Here is a 2272-nt window from a genome sequence, read left to right on the forward strand (position 1 = left end):
TCCTATTGTCTCTCACACGTCGCCCCGGCAAATAAAGGGCCGTCTGGCTCCAAGCTTAAATATTGCAGCAAACTAAAAAACCAACCATCAGAGCCGATTCATTCACATCTGCTCAGTGGGGCGACAAGGACGGGGCTTTAGGTGGGAAAGAGGGCAGAACTAAGTTCACTTTTCCCTGCCGGGTGCCAAGAGAACGGGACAGGACTCAACTTTGCCGGAGCCGCAGCAGCTGTGGCAAGTTGCCCATTTGATTACATTTAACCATTACAGAAGAAGGGGACTATTTTTTTTTTTTTTTTAATCTCTCTTTCTTAATTTTTAATTGGTAATTTTTTTATTTCAAAAAAATGTTTAAGTGCGAGAGCCAGATTTTTTGTTGTTGCTTTGCTCGACATAGTTTTTATCTCGTTGACGTCTAGAACAAGCGGCCGTTCAATCGACACAATCAATACCTTGCTAAAAAACGTTTAAATGAATATATTGACAGAACATTTTTTATCTATAATGGACTCCAACGCCACAAGTTTACGATTCTTCAGGTTTTCTAATAGGAATGCGTGTGGCGCCGTGACATTATGGCTTCAATTAGATTTTTTTTAACAAGTTAAATTTTCCTCCATCTCTTACTTTGGGCCTTCTCTAATCTCCTCCCCCTGTCTGTCCTGCCTACCCCTCCCTCCCCGTCTATCTGCCCCCTCTGCGTCCCCTTCCTACCCCACCCTTCATTCCACAGCGCCACGGACCGATCATGGGTGACTGGAGCTTTCTGGGTAACATTTTAGAGGAAGTCAACGAGCACTCGACGGTGATCGGCCGGGTGTGGCTCACGGTGCTCTTCATCTTCCGTATCCTCATCCTGGGCACGGCGGCGGAGTTCGTTTGGGGCGACGAGCAGTCCGACTACGTTTGCAACACGCAGCAGCCGGGCTGCGAGAACGTGTGCTACGACGAGGCCTTCCCCATCTCCCACATCCGCCTGTGGGTGCTGCAGATCATCTTCGTGTCCACGCCGTCTCTGGTGTACGTGGGCCACGCCGTCCACCATGTTCACATGGAGGAGAAACGCAAGGAGCGCGAGGAGGCCGAGCTCAGCCGGCAGCAGGAGCTGAGCGAGGAGCGTCTCCCCCTGGCGCCCGACCAGGGGAGCGTCCGCACCACGAAGGAGACCGGCACCAAGGGGAGCAAGAAGTTCCGTCTGGAGGGCACCCTGCTGAGGACCTACATCTGCCACATCATCTTCAAAACACTGTTCGAGGTGGGTTTCTTGGTGGGACAGTACTTCCTGTACGGCTTTCGCATCCTGCCGCTGTACAAGTGCAGCCGCTGGCCCTGCCCCAACACGGTGGACTGCTTCGTGTCTCGCCCCACGGAGAAGACCATCTTCATCATCTTCATGTTGGCCGTGGCCTGCGTCTCACTCTTCCTCAACTTTGTGGAGATCAGTCACCTGGGCCTGAAGAAGATTAGCTTCGTCTTTCGCGAGCCGGCCCCGGCTCAAGGCGAGGGCTCGGCCCCCCCGCCGCCGCCGCCGCCACCCCCGCAAGGGAAGAGCTTGACCCCCCTGGCTTTGCCCTCCCTGCAACGAGCGAAAGGTTACAGGCTGCTGGAGGAGGAGAAAGCGCCCGTGACTCAGCTCTACACGCTCGCCGATGTGGGCATCGAGGCCGGCAGAGGGGCCCCACCCTTCCCGGGGCTGGAAGAGAAGGTGGAGGAGGCGCTGCCTCTGGGGGACATCTCTAAGGTGTACGACGAGACTCTGCCCTCCTACGCCCAGACCACCGAGACAACGGGGGTGACTTTACACGAGGAGGCCGAGGAGGTGCAGCCGGCGGAGGCGGAAGCGGCGAGGGCGGAGAAGGTCGGGGGTGAGGATCTGGAGGTAGAGGAGGCGGCGAGCGGGGCGGGGGCGAGGATGGAGGCCGCGGATACGATAGAAGACACCAGACCGCTGAGCCGACTGAGCAAAGGCAGCAGCAGGGCCAGGTCAGACGACCTCAACGTATGAACCGGAGAGAGAGAGAGAGCATATGTACACCTGCACACACTAAGAGAGAGCACACCGCACACACACACACACACACACACACACACACACACACACCTAACTCAAGACAACGCACACTCTTGAACAGGTTGAAAACCAAATCAACAGGGGTAGATCGACACGTTTAGGACACAGGTCACAATTCTACAAAGAGGCAACAATCTGCGTGTTTGTGATCCAATTAAATATAAAGTAGAGGCTAAAGAGGAGGAGTAATTTTTTTATTAT

The 2272-nt window shown here is 54.6% G+C and overlaps 1 protein-coding gene across 3 annotated transcripts; it reads left to right on the top strand.

Moving 5' to 3' along the window:
* The first annotated feature begins 742 nt into the window (after nt 1-742).
* On the top strand, nt 743-2005 carry LOC130208171 (gap junction alpha-8 protein-like). 3 transcript variants are annotated; one of them, XM_056437150.1, is made up of 2 exons: nt 749-1819; nt 1871-2005. In XM_056437150.1, the coding sequence occupies exons 1-2, from the start codon at nt 749-751 to the stop codon at nt 2003-2005; spliced, it is 1206 nt and encodes a 401-aa protein (XP_056293125.1). The 3 variants fall into 3 exon arrangements, with proteins under 3 accessions (XP_056293136.1, XP_056293125.1, XP_056293132.1); XM_056437157.1 differs by having other exon boundaries at nt 749-1675; nt 1754-2005; XM_056437161.1 differs by having other exon boundaries at nt 743-2005.
* The last annotated feature ends 267 nt before the right edge of the window (nt 2006-2272 follow it).

The sequence above is a fragment of the Pseudoliparis swirei genome, chromosome 2 (assembly GCF_029220125.1).
Source record: "Pseudoliparis swirei isolate HS2019 ecotype Mariana Trench chromosome 2, NWPU_hadal_v1, whole genome shotgun sequence".
Lineage (NCBI taxonomy): Eukaryota > Metazoa > Chordata > Actinopteri > Perciformes > Liparidae > Pseudoliparis > Pseudoliparis swirei.

Excerpts from the sequence above, each read along its gene's own strand:
- LOC130208171 (XM_056437161.1), top strand. The coding sequence starts at position 749 with ATGGGTGACTGGAGCTTTCTGGGTAACATTTTAGAGGAAGTCAACGAG.